Genomic DNA, 19,689 nt, shown 5'->3' on the forward strand with positions numbered 1-19,689 from the left:
TAGAAACTAAGAGTAAGGTTTGCAAAAGGGTTTTATACTTGTCAGAGAGTCAGGGACAATGGAACCTAAGAAAGTACTGCAGATCAAATGTGAAAGGCTTGCGAGTTCTTAGAATGAGTTAATCACGGATTTATGATTTAGCTAAAGTTCCAAGGCTTTAAGAAAGACAGAATGAGTGGGAGAGATAATTGTGATGTTATAATAACCCAAGAGTGCATCTGGACTTGATGGAGAGTCTCTTAAGAATATTACAATCAAGGATGTGTTAAGTGATACACGGATGAACACACTTTCCCCCGGATATCCCAACAAGTGTCGAGAGGCGAGTAGGATGAATTCATAACTAAGGGAAAAGACCACGTAACGTATAGAAGAGTGCATAACTATTCACTAGCTGGGAAGAATGAGGCGAGAAGAATTGGAAGAAAATCTATAAATTGAGATGGTCATGGTTATCGCAAAATAAATCGTATCAGAATGGTGGATTCGCCTAGAGCACAAGTGTTAATAGAAGATATAAAGGATCAACTATAATGTAGCCGACTTGAGTAATGCTGAATATCAACTAAAAGATTTAGAGGGAGTTCATGTCTACATATTACATTGGAAAGTGAGACGACTGGTGATGAAGTGGTGGTGTGATAAACTCAACAAACCAGGCACAAGGGTACTACGAGTTCATGGGAGGTAGATAAGTGCATGGCACAATAAGGCTGCCAACTATGAATTAAGGGCAAAATGGGATGGGAATGAATTCTCCAGTCACAAAGGAAATATAGTACCAGCATATGTTCGAAATAGATTGAGAGAGGATGAACACTTGTTACGAACCAAACATGTTTAACATGATAGCTCTTAGGCTGCAGTACTAGGAAACACTATTGGTGACTACAACACTCGAAATAAGGTGAGTTACTCATCGAGGATGGAATCTAGTGGACTAAGTCCTACATTTATAAGGAAAACAAGAAGTCGTCGTTGAAGAATTTAAGAGGATCTCAAGTTTCAGAAAAGGCCCTGTTTGGGCCAATGACTTTTACTGAATTAAATATATATGAAGGGAGTAGATATGTATTTTGGGAAGTGTTTAGGAGTGAAGAGGGATCGTGAGAATGTTCACAAGGTAAGTAGAGTGGTTTCTTAAAATCCTATAAGACTTATAATGAGGAAAGAGGGTGGCTAAGAAAGGTCTGAGCATGATGTTACTTCACATTTGAGGCAATGCCATGCAGGTTGATGTTATCAGGGTGTGCGCGCAAGCTAGTAGATGTTATTCATTTGAAACAGATGGTCCTATAAGAAAACTGGCCTAGTAATGCCTTTTGTTTAGAAATTTGGAAAAACAAGTTGCAAGTACTAATAAGATTGTAACTGTATCAAGGATATTTTTGTAGAACTCAATTCCTAGGAGGCCATATGAAAGAGAAATCTAATATAGATGTTCCACTAATGATGCAATGTGGCAAGATGATCATTTATGCCTCTAGGCAACTCAAGAATCATGAAAAGAATTATCCAACACTTGACTTAGAACTTGCGACAGTGGTTTTTGCATTAAAGATTTGGCGTCATTATCTGTATGGGGTCCATGTGGATGTATTCACGGACCACAGGAGTCTTCAATATATTTTTAAACAAAAAGAGATGAATTTGAGGCAGAGAAAATGGCTGGAGTTACTCAAGGATTACGACATCAATATTCTGTATCACCCCAGGAAGGCCAATGTTGTGGCGGATGCTCTTAGCTAGAAATCTATAGGTAGTTTGGCTCACTTTGAGGCATGTCAGAGGCAGTTGGCCAGGGAGGTTCACCAGTTAGCTAGTTTGGGAGTTCGTCTTGCGGACTCTAGTGAAGGAGGGGTAATTATGAAAAATAGGGTTGAATCATTGCTTGTTGTGGAAGTCAAAGAGCATCAATACGAAGATCCATTGTTGGTACAGTTGAAGGAGCGGATTCACAAATATAAAACTATGGCTTTTACTCTTGGCACGGATGATGGTACACTAAGGTACCTTGGCGGCTATGTGTTCCAAATGTAGATGATCTAGGGGAAGGAAATATGACTGAGGCTCACACTTCTAGGTATTCCGTGCACCCAGGTTCTACGAAGATGTATCATGATCTCAAGGAAGTCTATTGTGGAATGACATGAAGAGGAATGTAGCGGACTTTGTGGCAAGGTGTCCAAATTGTCAGCAAGTAAAGGCCGAACACCAACGGCCTGGTGGGTTGGCACAAAACATAGAAATTCTAATGTGGAAGTGGAAAATGATTAACATGGATTTTTTGGTAGGATTACCACGTACTCCACGCAAGTTTGACTCAATTTGGGTGATTGTGGATCGGCTCACAAAATCAGCACATTTCTTGCCAGTTAAATCTACCGACACAGCGGAACAATATGCTTAGTTGAATATCAAGGAAATAGTAAGGCTACATGGTACTCCAGTTTCTATCATTTTCGATCGAGGGGCTCAGTTCACGGCTAATTTTGGAAGAAATTTCAGCAAGGTTTGAGTACTCAAGTGAATCTTAGTACAGACTTCCAACCACACACCGATGAGCAGGTAGATCGGACTATTCAGACGCTTGAGGACATGTTGCGTGCTTGTGTTCTCGACTTCAAGGGTAGCTGGGATGATCATTTTCCACTCATATAGTTTGCTTATAACAATAGCTTTCATGCTAGTATTCAAATGGAATCATTTGAGGCATTATATGGTAGGAGATGTAGATCTCCCATTGGGTGGTTTGAGATTGGGAAAGCGGAGTTGATAGGGCCAGATCTCGTGCATCAGGCTATGAAAAAAAGTTAAGATCATTAAGGAGCGGTTGAAGACTGCACAGAGTCATCAGAAGGCCTATTCAGATGTTCATCATTGGGATTTGGGGCTCAAAGAAGATGATTGGGTATTCTTGAAAATTACCACCATGAAACCGTAATGCGATTTGGTAAGAAAGGGAAATTGAGTACGAGGTATGTCGGACTGTACAAAATCATTCAGAGGATCGGTGAGATGGCATAAAAACTTAAGCTATCACCTGAGATGTCATTAGTGCACCCGGTATTCCATGTATCTATGTTGAAGAAGGTAGTTGGAGATCCGTCAGCTATTGTGCCGGTTGACACCATTGAGGTTAATGAAGAATTATCATATGAAGAAATTCCAGTTGCCATTCTTGAAAGACAAGTCCAAAAGTTGAGAAATAAAGAAATTGCCTCCGTGAAAGTGTTATGACGAAACCAGCAGGTTGAAGAGGCCACTTGGGAGGCCGAGGAATAGATGAAGAAGAAGTATCCTTACTTGTTTGAATAGCTGTGTAATCCTTTTTATGAACTTGTCGCCTATGAATTTTGAATCACTTGTTCAGTTAATGTAAAGGTGTTCCTTTTGATTATATGTTGTTTACATGAGGCCATGGTTGGTATTTTTATGAGTAATGTTACATCGTTGGTTTGTGTACATGTTTTTTTGGGTGTGATTCTGGGGATCTCTGACAGGTGGATAGGCCTAGTTATAAAGGAAACTCTGGCGAAATTTTTGGAAATTTAGGGAGTTAGTCGAATTTGGGGCTGCTGGTGTGGGGTATGAAAACTGAGTTGCATAAGATGCTAATAGTGAACCTTGACCCTCATTCGAGGACGAATGATCTTAAGTGGGGGAGGATGTAAGGCCCCGTAAAAAAACAATTTCTAAAAACCAGGGTTCCGTGATGCCGGGGTAGGCGTAGACGTTAATAATGGTAGAAATTCTTCGCGGCGAGCTTGCGAACCGCAGTTCAGACTTTTTGGATTGAACAGTGCACCGGGGATTTGAAGGAAAATGTTGGAAGAAGTAGGCATTTCTGTGGTCCGTTCTGCGACCGCAGAATGGCCGCAGAGTAGAGCAGTCTTTTGGGAAATTTTTAATGTCATTTTTGCGGCGCATTATGCGACCGCATAACCATTTCACGGGACGCACTCTTGTCGCATATCCCACTTTGGGATTTTTCGGAGGGAGGTTCTGCGGTGCACTATGTGACCGCAGAACCGTTCTGCGGTACAGTATATAATCGTAGAACAGGTCTGCAAGTCGCATAGTGACCGCAGACCTGGTCAGTTCCTTTCAAATTTTGGCACTCCAATTTTGCGGTCATTTTACGGACCGCATAACCATTATGAGGTCGCATATGCGACCGCAGAACCTGTTCCAGAGCTTTATTTTGGGTTTTTAAAACCCGACGCTACTTCATTAAAATATATGTAAGGGGCCATTGTTTGAGCAAAACCTGATACTTTAGAGTGAGAGAGAGAGAGAGAGTCCTAGAGGGAGAAAGTGATCTTCATCAAGTTACTCTTCAATTTTTGCATAAACCTTTCAAGATTATCAAGAGAATCACCCTAGGTCTTCATCCTAAATGTAAGAATCTATGCCCTATCTCTTAATTTCGAAAATCTTCTAAAAAGGGGGATAATTAGAAAGACAATTCTTGGGTGTAGGGGTTGTTGTCTTGCTTGCATGTATCCTTGAAGTATGCAGGAAGGTTGTGAGCTAAGAATGGTAGAGAATGGGTTGGGGAATGGTGGAATCATCCACAAAAAGGGCCTTAAAATATTAATGCCCACCTAGTGTTTGAGAATGTGCTCAAATGAGCTAGAATCATGATAATCTTCCTAATTTTAGTCCAACTTGTTATATTTCTAAAATAGATAGAAGTTGCTAAGAATTTCGGAAGGTTGTAAAAATTTAAGGAAGCTCAATTGAGGTATGTTGGCTAAATCCCCTTCTTCTTAGAATCGAATCCCACAGTGTTCATGTAATTGGAGTAATTCCTTGATTATTATTGAATTGGCTATTCCTAATGTGGTTGTGTTGAAGGATGTATGTTCAATACTTATTCTAAATGTTTCATCGTGTCATCTTGTCATTTGAGGATGTGTTCAAAATGTGGAATATGAGTTAGAAATGTTAAGACTTCATGTCAAGATCAAAATAAAGATTGGTATGCCAGTTTGTATGAAAAGCCTCTATGTGCCTAAGATTTCCCAAATTGCTCATATATGAATTTAATGTCTAGAATGGGAAGCCCTATTATTATTGATAATGATAATGATATTTGAATGTGGAAAAGTGCCAAGAATGACTTTGTAATCATGATCGATAGTGCCAATGAATCGAAAGAATATAAACGAAGTGTGATGTGAGATGATTGACTAAAAAAGGTAATGTCTTGGGTGAGACGGACTAGCTGATCGGGCTGTGATCGGATGCCATGCCGCACACATGGTGGTGACTGGGCTGAAAATGATAATTGAAATTGTGGTTATGGTTGATGTCTCAAGTGAGACAACCTAGCCGATCGGGTCGTGATCAGACTCCGTGTAAGAATACGACGGTATTGTGAATTGTGGAATATCAGCACTAAAGATCACCCAACCTAATAACATGGAAATTAGCTTGAAAACTTATGTGATCATTATTTGATGTTTTAGTATTATTTGAAGCCCTTATTGAACTCATGCTTATTTTCCCCTTGTATTATTATTCATTCTATTGAGATGGTGTTTAGCTTTACATACTAGTACTATTCGATAGTACTAACGTCCATTTTGCTGAGGGAGCTACATTTTAAATGGATGCAAGTGGTTCCATAGAAGGCAGTGTTGATCAGCAATAGCAGTACACCTTCCTCCTAGCAGACTTGGTGAGCCCCACCTCATTCCGGGGTCATGTATCTTTTGTACATTTTGTTATCATTGTTTTTACGTATAGCTGGGGCCTTGTTGTCGGCACTATCATAACTCTCTTTTGTAAGTCTTAGAGGCTCTGTAGACACTATGTGGGTTGTACATGGGTGCTAGAAAAGTCAAACAGATTATGTTGTGTTTTGATCTCTTGTTCCATTTAAGACTATAAAAAGGTGTGTATTTTGAGACTTAAAAGTGAAGTAATTAATAGAAAGGTTTTGGTATTGTATTCATGATCTTCCTATTGTCTAATTAATGAATATATGTCACCTTCTTTTCCATGAGTGAGTTTGGGGAAGAAAGTATCTAGCAGGCCTGCTCGGCCGGGTTCACTCGGTTGAGCGTCGGTTGCGCTCCCCGAGTTTGGGGCGTGATACTGGGCCACCATTACAACACTCACCTCTTTCTTCTTCGAGATACCTCCTGATTGCAAGGCTTTATTTGTGACCTGCAGTACTTCGAAATTCGTCACCATCCCACTTTTAATCCCTTCTTTTATTCTTTCTCCTAGCTTGATGATGTCAGAGAATTTGGGTTCTGACTGATATACCAAGACAACACATCTCCGGTGAGGCTTCGCGTGAACAGTTTCATACGGATTTGTTCATTTTTTCCCACTCCCACAAATTTGTCACAATACATCCTCAGATGCACTTTTGGATCACCAGTTCCATCGAACATTTCGAACTTAGGAGGTTTGTAACCCTCCGGCAGTTCCACATCTGGCTGAATGCACAAGTCCTCATAGTTTAAACCTTTAATGCCTTTACCACCTTCGACACTCTGAACTCTACCAGTGAGCTTCTTGAGTTCTTCCGCCATGTTCTTAATGAGCAGGTCTTTCTCGGTTGATTCAGGTATGAATAGGGTTTGTTGCGGGGTGTGGGGTAATGTCTCCACATATATCGGGTTGCTTTGGTGGACTCCGGGGATCTGGGCATAAGGGTGATCATTTGTTGAGTTTTGGAGGTCAGCAGTGGGTTGTGGTATATTCTGGGGAGTATGATAAGTGGTAGTCTGTGGGTATTGGGTTGGGTGGTGATGATATTGTTGCGGGGTTGGTATTGGAGGAGGATTAGTGTTTTGGGGAGGTGTAGGGTACTAGTGTAGTGCAGGAGGGTTTGGTGGCGGGTTTTGATTTTGTGGGTTTTGTGGTGCTTGGTTATGGGTATTTGGATTTTGTTGGTCAATATCAGGGACATTTAGAGTGAGAGAGAGGTTTGCCAAGTTTTGGACCTTCTCAAGTTCTACTTGTAGCTCCAAAATCTTTTGTTCCAGATGTAAGACCAGTTCATTTTGTGTCGGGGTGCTTCGACCATCTGAAGTTTCGACGTTCTCAGCTATAGTAGCATTGTCCTTCCTGATACCACTTAAATCATCCATTTTTCATTTCCCTTTGCTTTTGCCTTTAGGATCACTTTGTGGAGGACCTTTGGATCTAGTGTGATATTCTAACGATGCTAGTATGCACGAACCAACCTTAGGGAATGGGAATAATCAAAAAGAAGAAAAAGCAAAAGCTAACCAAGTTAGGAAGGGGTATTGAAAGAATGCTTGCAATATAACATGTATTGCAAAATCATGTAATAATTCGCGTCCTAATTTGGGGACCTCCGGGGTAGGCCTAAGCGACACATAGACTTGAAGAAAATTGATGCCAATAATTGCGTGTTATATCTCGCGTTTCTCGTACGTTAAATTTTCGTCTTCAGTTAATTGACATAGACTCGGGGATGAGATTATCTTGAGGTTAGCATATTTATGCTATTTATAACGAGCGATAAGTAAGTACCATGAAGGATAAAGGGTACACGAATTAAGAAAATGAGTTTCGTTGAAGGTTGTCGATTTGGGATCAAATACAGTCCGAGCTATAATACCTGATATTTATGGACTAGTACCATACAAGGTACCATATGACCGTAATTAGTATGATGTATAAAGTATATTAAAAATGAGTAGAATTTTAAGTAATTTGAGATAATTTTTAATTATGCGGGTAATTGGTTAATTATCGGATAACGGAACATTACCTAATTACCTAATAAGTGGATAAAGATAAATATTTCCCACCCCACCCCCATGTGGAAGCAAGGAGCTAACCAAACAAATGACTAAGGGTCATTTGGGATTAGGTGTCAACCTAATGTATGGATTTCAAGACACATCAATTCCAACACATTCAATACAAATCAAAATGTGTAGCCTTGGGTAAAGTTAGTAACGTTCCAACATTGTCAGTATAATTAAGATGTGAGCTTTGCACATTAGCAAGTGAGTGCTTAAAAATTTCTACAAAATAACACTACAATTAGAAGTGGGGAACGTTGGCCATTACTGATAAGTTTCCAACTTTTCATTTTCAAACACTTAAGTCAGATTCTAAATATTACATTAAGCAACGTGATTCCTACAAGTTTCAACAATTCCAGCGAGAATTATTTACATATTAGCAACGTAAGATTTTGCGATTCTAAGGGAGTACGGTGCTACCTTTTCCAAGAATATAATACGAAATTTTTCCCTACTCCAGGTATGTTAAGGCTAAGTCCTTCCTTCATTTTGGCATGATCTTGTAATTACATGTTTTTGATAACGAGGCATAAAGAGAAGTTCATACTCCCGAATTTATATACATTATCCTAGTCTCATAAATTACAGTATTCTCCTTATCGGGACTTAATATTTAATTGAGTATTGCCTTCTTCCAGTCAAGAGAGCAGAGAGCCTATATATACAGTATTACAGTATTTACATTACCATCGAGCTATAATCGATGGGCATGCCCCTATTGGGCAACCTCTGATCAGATGGTAAGTTATATACCGAGCCTGTTGTGGCCGAGCGCCTATGAGCGAGCCCAGTTGGCCGAGATACAGAGCCTAGTATGGCCGAGCACCTATGAGCGAGCCTACTACGGCAGAACCGTTATATATATATATATATATATATATATATATATATATACCGAGCCTTATAAGGCTGGACAGCTATTTTACTTACTATAATAGAGTCAGTATCAACAGGTGACCATATCTTCAGATTATCTTTGACCCCCAGTTGCTTTCAGTTATTATATTATCAGTTCAGTTTCAGCTTTCAGTATATTGCCTTACATACTCGGTACACTATTTCGTACTGACGTCCCTTCCTGGGGGCATTGCATTTCATGCGTGCAGGTTCAGACAGACAGATGGGTAGACCTCCTCAGTAGGTGTTGCCCGAGTTTAGCTTTATCGGTAAGCTCCCCGTCCTTCAGAGTTGCCGGGTCTAAAAGTTTTATGTACATCTCGTGTATGTATGTAGATAGGTTAAGGGTAGGTCGGGGCCCTGTTCCGATCATGGTACATCTATCAGTAGAGGCTTGTAGACATATCCTGTCAGTTAGTACAGTATGTTGGGCTTATAGGCCCTGTACGTATATTTTGTTGGCTTGTCAGTTATAGTAGTTATGACGGCCTTGCCGGCCTAGCTTTATGTTGACATTTAGTCAGCGTTAGTCTCTATTCAGTTTTATATTTTTCTTCGCAAATTGTCTTGCAATGTGGCCCCTGGCCAAAGTATGATATTATATGTCCAAAATTCCTGAGTCGCAAGTTGGTAAGTAAGGATATATGAGGCACCGGGTGCCGGTCTCTCCCCCAGGCTCAGGGCATGACAAAAGTGGTATCAGAGCAGTTCTGTCCTAGGGAGTCTACAAGCCGTGTCTAGTAGGGTCTTGTTTATAGATGTGTGGTGAACCACATTATATAAGTAGGGGACTACAGGGCATTTAGGAGTTGGTTACCCTTCTTTCAAATCTAAATCGTGATGTAGAATTGAGTTATAGGAAATTTGAGTTAAACTTACATGTCGGCATTTACATGCACAGATAACGGTAACTAGGAAGACTACGGCTAGCCAGAGAAGCGAAACAGCAGTAGGTGAGGGGACTAGCAGGGTACCCCTAGTAGATGGGGCCCAATCGAAGGCCTAGGGAGAGACCCCTACTCAGCCATTACCGGCTCCTCCGCCACCAGAGGAGATTCCTAGGGAGACCGCACATCTAGTTCCCTCTCCGCTTCCATCAGATCAGGACTTGAGGAGTGCGGTGCATTTGTTGGCACAGTTGGTAGCTACCCAGCAAACGGCTAGGGCATCCGTTAGTGCAGGACCTTCTGAGGGATTTGGGAGTTCAAGGGTCCGAGAGTTTATTGCTTTGAGTCCCCCAGAGTTCACGGGGACAGATCAGAGGGAGGACCCGCATGATTTCATAAATCAGCTTCACAGGATCTTTCGGGTTATGCATGCCATGGAGAAAGAGGCAGTTGAGCTAGCAGCTTTTTGACTCCGAGATATAGCCATCCTTTGGTACGAGGGATGGGAAAGGTCCAGGGGACGTGATGCACCTCCTGCTATTTGGGAGAATTTTTCAGATGCCTTCCTTGACCAGTACTTACCGCGAGAGATCCGACAGGCCCGAGTCGATCCATTTCTAGCCCTCAAGCAGGGCAATATGAGTGTTCGAGAGTATAGTCTCCTCTTTGACTGATTGGCCAGATATGCACCATCCATAGTTGTGACTATGCGGGACAGGATCCACAGGTTTATAGAAGGGTTGGCCTCAGAGTTGACCGAGGCATGTTCCACTGCTGCATTACAGGATAGTATGGATATCTCCCGGATTCAGGAATTTGCCCAGAATATAGAAAGGGGTAGGCGTCGGCAGTAGGGTACAGAGAGGACTGCCTTAGGGCAGCGTAAGAGGATGAGATTTGCCATGTCTCAAGAGCAGTCTCAGGGTAGTTACATGCCCCAGTACTTTGAATGGCCACCTAGACCTCCGCCACCTCAGCTACAGGGTTACAGGTATGACCGCTATACTCAGTCAGGACCAGGTGAAAGCTCCCCCAGGCGTCAGGTTTGCAGCGACAGCGAGGTTCGGGGCAGACATGGCCATTTCCGCCGCGGTGTGCCATCTGCGGTAGAGGACACTTGGGCCAATGCCGAGCCGATTTCGATGCTTGTTATAGATGTGGACGTCCGGGGCATATGATGCGAGATTGCCCAAATAGAGATTCTAGGGTTATGGCGCAACCAGCGAATTCAGCAACAGGATTATTTATGTCCGTGCATCCTTTAGGGCACGAGTCTCAGTCTTCGGCTGGTAGAAGTCGAGGCAGAGGTAGAGGTTTCAGTTCATGTGGTAACCAGAATCGTAGATATGCGTTAGCAGGTCAACAGGACCAGGAATCCTCACCAAATGTTGTGACACGTATGTTGACCATTTGCTCTCACGATGCTTATGCCTTGATAGACCCAGGATCTACTTTATCATGCATTACCCCATTTGTCGCGGGGAAGTCTAGTATAGTGCTTGAAATACTAAGTGATCCTTTTGTGGTATCTACACAGGTCGGAGAATCGATTATCGCTAGACGGGTTTACCGAGGTTGTACGGTGTCAGTTTATGGTCGTCAGACCTCAGCCAACCTAGTTAAGCTAGAGATGTTGGATTTTGATGCTATCATGGGCATGGACTGGTTGGCAGCTTGCTATGCCATAGTTGATTGTCGAGCAAAGATACCTAGATTTCATTTTCTGGGTGAGCCAGTCCTTGAGTGGGTAGGTAATACAGCGACACCCAGAGGTAGGTTTATTTCCTATCTGAAGGCGAGGAAAATGATTGCAAAAGGGTGCATTTATCATATTGTGCGAGTTAGAGATGTGGATGCACAGATACCCACACTTCAGTCTATTCCAATAGTAAAAGAGTATGCAGATGTATTCCCAGATGAACTTCCAGGTATTCCTCCTGAGTGAGAGATTGATTTTGGCATCGATTTACTTCCGGGAACTCAACCAATATCCATCCCTCCGTATAGAATGGCACCTGCCGAATTGAAGGAGTTGAAGGAGCAGTTAAAAGATTGACTGGAGAAAGGTTTCATCAGACCCAGTACCTCACCTTGGGGTGCACCGGTACTATTTGTATGGAAGAAAGATGGCTCGCTGAGGATGTGTATCATTTATAGGCAACTAAACAAGGTAACTATTAAGAATAAGTATCCACTTCCAAGGATAGATGACTTGTTTGATCAGTTGCAGGGAGCTAGATACTTTTCAAAGATAGATTTGAGGTCGGGGTACCACCAGGTCAGAGTTCGGGAAAAAGATATTCCGAAGACAGCCTTCAGGACCCGATATGGCCACTTCGAGTTCCTTGTCATGTCCTTCGGGTTGACTAATGCACCCGCCATATTTATGGATTTGATGAATAGCCTATTCCGGCCATTTTTAGATCTGTTCGTGATAGTATTTATTGATGATATTCTGGTTTATTCCCGTTCAGAGGATGAGCATGCGGACCGCCTGCGAGCGGTACTCCAAACCCTCCGTGATCGTAAGTTGTATGCTAAGTTTTCTAAATGTGAGTTCTGGTTGAAGTCTGTAGCATTCTTGGGGCATATTGTATCAGATGAAGGGATAAAGGTAGACACTCAGAAGATTGAGGCCGTGAAATCTTGGCCTAGACCTACCACTCCGACAGAGGTTCGTAGCTTTCTAGGCTTAGCAGGATACTATCGGAGGTTCGTAGAGGGTTTTTCTTCCCTTTCGGCACCATTGACGAAGTTGACACAGAAAGAAACTAAGTTTCAATGGACAGAGGCTTGCGAGCAGAGTTTCCAAGAGCTTAAGAACAGGTTGACCTCAGCTCCAGTTCTAACACTTCCAGAGGGTCTAGAGGGTTATGCCGTGTATTGTGATGCATCAGGTGTCAGGTTAGGATGTGTCCTGATGCAACATGGGAAGGTAATTGCGTATGCTTCAAGGCAGTTGAGGAAGCACGAGAGGAATTATCCGACCCACGACCTCGAGTTAGCTGTGGTTGTCCATGCACTTAAGATATGGCGGCATTATTTATATGGTATTCATGTTGATGTATTTACTGATCATAAAAGCCTACAATATATTTTCAAGCAGAAAGAGTTGAATTTGCGACAGAGGCGATGGCTTGAGTTATTGAAAGATTACGATGTTAACATTCTCTACCATCCAGGGAAAGCTAATGTTATAGCAGATGCCTTAAGTCGCCTATCTATGGGTAGCTTAGCACATGTGGAGGCCAAAAAAAGATAATTAACTAGAGAGATTCATCAATTGGCTTGTTTGGGGGGTTCGGTTAGTAGACTCTGGCAATGGTGGAGTTGTACTCCAAAATACTGCAAAATCATCCCTCATAACTGAAGTAAAGGAGAGGTAGTACGAGGATCCAGAGTTGGTCAAGTTGAGAGAGCGAGTTCCGCAGCAGAAGGAGCCGTTGTTAGAGCTCAAGGGAGATGGGGTTCTCAGATACATGGGTCGTTTGTGTGTTCCAGATGTAGCAAGGCTACGAGACAGGATTATGTCAGAGGCACATCATTCGTGGTACTCCATTTATCCTGGGTCGACGAAGATGTATCATGACATTAAGGATGTGTATTGGTGGAACGATATGAAGAAGAAAATTGCTGAGTATGTCGCTTAGTGCCCTAGTTACCAGCAGGTAAAGATAGAGCACCAGAAACCCGGAGGGCTAATGCAAACTATAGAGATCCCGACATGGAAATGGGAGGCGATAAACATGAACTTTATCATGGGTTTACCTCGTTCTCATCGTAAGTTCAATTTCATATGGGTGATAGTCGATAGGCTCACAAAATCAGCTCATTTCCTACCGGTCAGATCTACATATACAATAGAAGATTATGCAAAATTATATATTAAGGAGATAGTGCGACTACATGGAGTACCAGTATCTATTATATCTAACTGTGGGCCCCAGTTTACAGCACATTTTTGGAGGTCATTTCAGAGAGGTCTAGGAACTTAGGTGAATCTCAGCACAGCTTTTCATCCACAAACTGATGGACAAGCCGAGCGCACAATTCAGACGCTCGAGGATATGTTACGAGCATGTGTGTTGGATTTTAAAAGAAGTAGGGATGAACATCTACCTCTTATCGAGTTTGCATATAATAACAGTTACCACTCCAGTATCTAGATGGCTCCATACGAGGCTTTGTATGGGCGTAAGTGCAGATCTCCTATAGGGTGGTTTGATGTTGGAAAATCTCAATTACATGGGCCAGACCTGGTTCAGCAGACCATAGAAAAAGTAAAGCTCATCAGGGAGCGACTGTTGATAGCTCAGAGTTGTCAGAAGTCATATTCTGACATGCGGCGACGAGATTTAGAGTTCGGGGTTAATGACTGGGTATTCTTAAAGGTGTCACCTATGAAAGGTGTGATGAGGTTTGGCAAGAAAGGCAAACTTAGCCCACAGTATATTGGGCCTTATAGGATCACTCGTAGAGTGGGCCAAGTAGCTTATGAGTTAGAATTGACCATAGAATTGGAGTCTGTCCATCCGGTTTTTCACGTATTGGTGATCCTACTCGAGTGGTGCCCATAGATGATGTACAGATTACGGAGGACTTGTCATACGAAGGAATTCCGGTTGCCATCCTAGACCGACAAATCCGCAAGCTTCGGAATAAGGAGGTGGCCTCCGTGAAGGTTTTATGGAGAAGCAAGAATGTGGAAGAGATGACGTGGGAAGCGGAGGAAGAAATAAAGTCTAAATAACCCCACCTATTTCAAACTCGAGATATGACTCGAGATGGGATACCTCAGCACCGCTCTATTCAGGCCAGTAGGTCATCAGGTAAGCTCTTATTTTTGACTTTCCGAAATGATAATAGACAGTTGTGTGAGGCCAAGTGTGGCATATATAGTCTGTTATCTAGCTGCGTGCAAGGGTGGTTTTAGTCTAGTATGCGGAGGAGACTCTAGCAAAAAATTTCCAAGGTATCTAAGAGTAAACATTTGAGGACGAATGTTTCTAAGGGGGGAAGGATGTTACATCTCGCGTTTCTCGTACGTTAAAGTTTTGTCTACAGTTAATTGACATAGAGTTGGGGATGAGATTATCTTGAGGTTAGCATATTTATGCTATTTATAACGAGCGATAAGTAAGTGCCATGAAGGATAAAGGGTACACGAATTAAGAAAATGAGTTTCGTTGAAGGTTGTCGATTTGGGATAAAATACGGTCCGAGCTATAATACCCGATATTTATGGACTAGTACCATACAAGGTACCATATGACCGTAATTAGTATGATGTATAAAGTATATTAAAAATGAGTAGAATTTTAAGTAATTTGAGATAATTCTTAATTATGCAGGTAATTGGTTAATTATCGGATAATGGGACATTACATAATTACCTAATAAGTGGATAAAGATTAACATTTCCCACCCCCATCACCACGTGGCAGTAAGGAGCTAACCAAACAAATGACTAAGGGTCATTTGGGATTAGGTGGCAACCTAATGTATGGATTTCAAGACACATCAATTCCAACACTTTCAATACAAATCAAAATGTGTAGCCTTGGGCAAAGTTAGTAACGTTCCAACATTGTCAATACAATTAAGATGTGAGCATTGCACATTAGCAAGTGAGTGCTTACAAATTCGTACTAAATAACACTACAATTAGAAGTGGGGAACGTTGACCATTACTGATAAGTTTCCAACTTTTCATTTACAAACACTTAAGTCAGATTCTAAATCTTAAATTAAGCAACGTGATTCCTACAAGTTTCAACAATTTCAGCGAGAATTATTTACATATTAGCAACATAAGATTTTGCGATTCTAAGGGAGTACGGTGCTACCTTTTTCAAGAATATCATACGGAATTTTTTCCTACTCCAGGTATGTTAAGGCTAAGCCCTTCCTTCATTTTGGCATGATCTCGTAATTATATGTGTTTGATAACGAGGCATAAAGAGAAGTTCATAATCCCAAATTTATATACATTATCCTAGTCTCATAAATTACAGTATTCTCCTTATCGGGACTTCATATTTAATTAAGTATTGTCTTTTTCTAGTCAAGAATGCAGAGAGCCTATATATACAGTATTGTAGTATTTACATTACCATCGAGCTATAATCGATGGGCAGGCCCCTATTAGGCAACCTCTGATCAGATGGTAAGTTATATACTGAGCCTGCTATGGCCGAGCACCTATGAGCGAGCCCAGTTGGCCGAGATACAGAGCCTAGTATGGCCGAGCGCCTATGAGCGAGCCTACTACGGTAGAGCAGTTATATATATATACCGAGCCTTATAAGGCCGAACAACTATTTTACTTACTATAATAGAGTCAGTATTAGCAGGTGAGCATATCTTTAGATTATCTTTGACCCCCAATTGCTTTCAGTTATTATATTATCAGTTCAGTTTCAGCTTTCAGTATATTGCCTTACATACTCGGTACACTATTTCATACTAACGTCCCTTCCTGGGGGCACTACATTTCATGCGTGCAGGTTCAGACAGACAGACGGGTAGACCTCCTCAGTAGGTGTTGCCCGAGTTTAGCTTTATCGGTAAGCTCCCCGTCCTTCGGAGTTGCCGGGTCTAGAAGTTTTGTGTACATCTCGTATATGTATGTAGATAGGTTATGGGTAGGTTAGGGCCCTGTTCTGATCACAGTACATCCATCAGTAGAGGCTTGTAGACATATCCTGTCAGTTAGTGCAGTATGTTGGGCTTGTAGGCGCTGTACGTATATTTTGTTGGCTTGTCTGTTATAGTAGTTATGACGGCCTTGCTGACCGAGTTTTATGTTGACATTTAGTCAGCGTTAGTCTCTATTTAGTTTTATATTTTGCTTCACAAATTGTCTTACAATGTGGCCCCTGGCCAAAGTATGACATTATATGTCCAGAATTCCTGAGTCGCAAGTTGGTATGCAAGGATAGATGAGGCACCGGGTGCCGGTCTCTCCCCCAGGCTCAGGGTGTGACATTGCGTCATTTCATTAATGTGAAAATGAGCCAAACCTTCACTAAATAGACAATAATAATAAATCAACTAATGGCATTTACCCTTATTACAATTGAAATCTAAAACTAAGCTAGAAAATGATAAAGGATATTATTTGCTAGTGTACTTGGTCCCTGAAGGACCTTCTCCATGCTTGGCTCTTTTGACTCCATCAATCAAGTTCCCCGAGTCGCGCATATCCAATAATAAATAAGCCTTTTCTAGATGCTCTCATTCACTGCCATCCATGTTTTGACAATCCGCAAGCCTCTTTTTTATCTTTCCCTCAAGCTCCATTAATCCTTGTTCTAGATCTTCCAATCTCTCGGTGGACTTAGTGGCAATTTCCTTCCATTCATTAATTGCCTCCATGTCCATTATATGTTGTTCCAGATGTCTAGCTTCAGCTCAAAAACCCTTTTGCGAAGCCTTCTATACTTGACTTGTGCCTCGGCATCATCATCAATGATCCTATTTTCTAAATTGACCCCTAGCTTGACGTTTCCCGCGATATCATCTACCAACCATGATGGATAGAAATACAGATGACCGGCATGGTACCTGTCTGGCTCGATAGTCTCCCTTTCCACAATGACCTTCTGGTTCCACATATGTTGCGCCTCGAACTTGAAAGGAATAATGTCCCCTTTGAAATGTGCCTTGTACTAGACCATGTTGGAAACCCGAGGTATGGCATGTTTTCTTTCTGCTTGTCTCATTACCCTTATAGGAGAATAAGGATAAATGCCTCGCAACCCAATCAATACCAGATGAGTAATATCCCTTGACCTGAGGATGAACTCATTGTTAGGAAACCACTCAAATATCCAATGTACCTTCTCATCTGTCAGATTGCTGAAGAAATGTACCCAACTTACAGCACTTCCGGGCTATGCGAACCTATCTGGGATGAATGTCATTTTCTTTGGATGGTGATAAGTTATGTAGTCATTCAATGGCCATCGCAGAAGCTCTTGGCAATATTTTCCCTTCTGAAAGTGCTCCAATAGCCAGACTTGCAGTAATAGATTACAACCTTCAAAATGTCTGAACCCCTGCTTGCACCGGTCTAGAGCGTGGTACAGTTCAGCTAGGATCATAGGGATGATGGTGTAGGTTTGCCCCTTGATTCCTTCCATTAAAGTCCTTGCAACCATAGCTAAAGGAGTGTGAATCCTTCCCTCTTTCATTGGAAATATCAATAATCCCAAGAAGTAGATGAAGAACACATAAACCCAGCGGTGCGTCCAACCTAATGAAGTAATGGCGAGTTCATCATGATGAAGGTGATATGACTTACTATTCCCATAACGCTCATAAAGGAATTCAAATGGGATGTATGATTTCTTCAAACAAAGCAACTCATCATTTTTCTTGAAACCTAGCATTTTTAGAAAACTGTGAGGGGTGCGATTTTCCGGTACTTACACAATAATGATCACTTATGACCACTTACACAATAATGATCAACATATTGGCACGTTTTCTCCAAGTAATGCACATAATATGGTAGTGTCCATTGGGATTGTAAAAATCCCGCCGGACTTTGGACAAGGCTTATCTTAGCGGGCTATTACGTTAACAACGTTCTAACCCGTACTAGGTTTGACATGATGCATGTATATTTGATATTGGAGTAAGGTTTCTAGAATGGCCTAGACTGGCACTCCCAAGTGGACAACTTGAGAGGGAAAGACACGGGACCATCGATTGCATCGCTGATCGACTAGTCTACTGCAAATAAGCCTTTTCGATTTGAAAAAGGTAATTTTGGAAGAGCGCAGATACTCATCAAGAGCCGCTATGTTGATAATTTGCACGAGTGGAGTATGATGTGGAGCATGAGTTTATGCAGAGATAATAACATGTTATCAAGTATTTGCACGATAAATATGTGAAAGCAGTAAGTACAGTAGTAAGGTAAAACATGAAAAACATAGAAAAGAAGGACAAAAGGAAGAAGTTAGCTCGTGGAGTATATGCGAGAATGTAATAAAGCAAGTAAGGGAGTAGGGATGGGAGAGGCATGATATGGTAGTCTTAGGCAAAATGAAGAGCAATGAAGAGTAGTCATAGCAAATAGAGGTGAACGGGGAAGGGATGTGCATGTAATAGCAAATTTAAATAAATAAAGGTGGAGAAGGGAAGGGATGTGCATGTCATAGCATGTAACAGAGAAAATAATTCACATAAGCCAAGTTCATTATGGTAAGAGCCTAAGCGTAAATCCCCAGCAGAGTCGCCATGCTGTCGCACCTCGTTTTCTCACGAAAGCGGGCTTCGACATTGCGACAACTCTTTTGAGTGGGAGGTAAAGTGTTAAAAGAATAAAAGTAGCCACCTAATGATTTTTAAGGTGCATTAGGGCACCAATTATGCAGATAAATCTATTTGACTAGTCAACGCCACCAAAGATCGGGTAAAGGCTCAAATTACCTCAAAAAAAAGGTGTTAGGCAATCTTCGAGGTCCACAACTGTGGGTCCCGGCCAAACTTAAGACTATGTGGATTATAACTAGGCAAGATGATTAAATAAACAAAGAGAATAAAAGGTCAAAGAGTTTCATTATAACACAATGAGAATTGATACAAATCTTAAGGACTACAAGGATACAACTATAACGGTCTATATTAGATGACTAAGTGTATAAAGAGAAAAGGGGGGTCCTAAGTTTTTTAGCCTAAAGGATCACCCCGTGCAACATAAATAATACTTCACAACTCTTTTTAGATAGGAGTTGCTCATATTATTCAGCGGGCACAAACTATTATCTCCTGCTACCCGATTACTATGTTGAAGTTATTTACTTAGATCGTTCTAATTCAATTCCAGGTCGCATCTTATACGTGCACTACCCGTCCCATGCCTATGGACCTGGAGGCGTTGGACCTCTATTTGGGTGGTTTTAGACTTTACTTAGGCTGCTCAAAATGATAAAACTAAGCGACATTCAAAACAAATAGGACTTCACTTAATGACAGTTAAAGGCTCAAGTTAGCCTCCACACTTAGACAACAAATGCACGCAAACAGATTTCTACGTTAGGCACTAGACAGTTTCAGAATTGATATATATTTGAGTTCGTGGTGTCATGAGT

General features: G+C 41.6%; 1 protein-coding gene across 1 annotated transcript; it reads left to right on the top strand.

Annotated features, from left to right (window-relative positions):
* The first annotated feature begins 10,796 nt into the window (after nt 1-10,796).
* LOC138894008 (uncharacterized) lies at nt 10,797-12,848 on the top strand. The gene is made up of 2 exons (XM_070178681.1): nt 10,797-11,514; nt 12,769-12,848. Exons 1-2 carry the CDS (start codon nt 10,797-10,799, stop codon nt 12,846-12,848), a joined length of 798 nt encoding a protein of 265 aa, XP_070034782.1.
* Nucleotides 12,849-19,689: the final 6,841 nt, after the last annotated feature.

This window comes from Nicotiana tomentosiformis, chromosome 6 (assembly GCF_000390325.3).
Source record: "Nicotiana tomentosiformis chromosome 6, ASM39032v3, whole genome shotgun sequence".
NCBI lineage: Eukaryota > Viridiplantae > Streptophyta > Magnoliopsida > Solanales > Solanaceae > Nicotiana > Nicotiana tomentosiformis.